The following is a 1,082-nucleotide window of genomic DNA, read 5'->3' as shown; positions in this document are numbered from 1 at the left end:
GTGAATACGGGGAGGTAATGACAGGGGGAGAGGAGCTGTTTCTCAGGAGTGATCCAGTGAAAATAGCCCAAGAGCTGGCTATACCTGACATTAACATTCATAACTTGGTCAAAGTGTTCCATGCTTGTGGTTTCAATAGTCCCCATGTGCAGTATTCCTGCACTGTTTACAAGTACATCCAACCGTCCATAGTGATTCAGCGTTTCTTCAACCACCTTCTCCACAGTCACCTCATCGGTCAGGTCACCGGGAAGCAGCAGAGGCTGAAGGGGAAACAAAGGGAAACACTGAGTTTACAGCGAAACACACCTAGAGATTTCTCAATTCTCGCTGTAGCTTGGTGGTAATCTCTGGAATGCTCTGGCCCAGAAGGCAGTGGAGGCCAAGTCTTTGGAAACTTTCAAGAAAGAGATGGACAGTGCTCTTAGTCATAGTGGAATCAAGGGTTTGATTAGATTAGGTTCCCTACAGTGTGGAAACAGGCCCTTCAGCCCAACAAGTCCACACCGACCCGCCAAAGAGTAACCCACCCAGACCGGTTTCCCTCTGACTAATGCACCTAACACTATGGACAATTGAGCACGGCCAATTCACCTGACCTGCACATCATTTGGATTAGTGGGAGGAAACCAGAGCGCCCAGAGGAAACCCATGTAGACACGGGGAGAATGTGCAAACTCCACACAGACAGTCACCCGAGGCTCGAATCGAACCTGGAACCTTGGTGCTGTGAGACCCAGCGTTATGGAGATAAGGCAGGAACAGGATACTAACTGTGGATGATCAGCCATGATCATAATGAATGGTGGTGCTGGCTCGAAGGGCCGAATGGCCTACTTCTGCACCTATTGTCTAAACTCACTGTGGCACAGGGTTAAAACAAATACAGTTGAGAAGGGGAAGAAATCAATTGCTGGATATTTTGGGGTATAAAAGATGTGAACCACTAAGATCCAGGGTGAATCATGAGGATGGCTGCAACAATGCCAAGCCATTTCCTCCCCCCACCCACCTCACGGTGGTGCAGTACACCTGGAAATGTCAGATTTCCATGACTGTTTACTCACCAGGCACTCTCCTCC

At 48.9% G+C, this 1,082-nt stretch overlaps 1 protein-coding gene across 1 annotated transcript in view; it reads right to left on the bottom strand.

The window, feature by feature from the left end:
* Positions 1 to 1,082, bottom strand: part of zgc:101858 (uncharacterized protein LOC449555 homolog) — a 14,297-nt gene that overhangs the window by 12,561 nt on the left and 654 nt on the right. The window contains exons 2-3 of the mRNA XM_043719684.1: positions 1,068 to 1,078; positions 85 to 263 (exon numbers count right to left, since the gene is read on the bottom strand). Coding sequence (XP_043575619.1) covers positions 85 to 263; positions 1,068 to 1,078 — 190 coding nt within the window. The remainder of the gene's footprint in view (positions 1 to 84; positions 264 to 1,067; positions 1,079 to 1,082) is intronic.

Source organism: Chiloscyllium plagiosum, chromosome 30 (assembly GCF_004010195.1).
Source record: "Chiloscyllium plagiosum isolate BGI_BamShark_2017 chromosome 30, ASM401019v2, whole genome shotgun sequence".
NCBI classification, from domain to species: domain Eukaryota; kingdom Metazoa; phylum Chordata; class Chondrichthyes; order Orectolobiformes; family Hemiscylliidae; genus Chiloscyllium; species Chiloscyllium plagiosum.
Note: the sequence above shows the minus strand (reverse complement) of the source record. Positions and strands in the feature narration are given on the sequence as shown.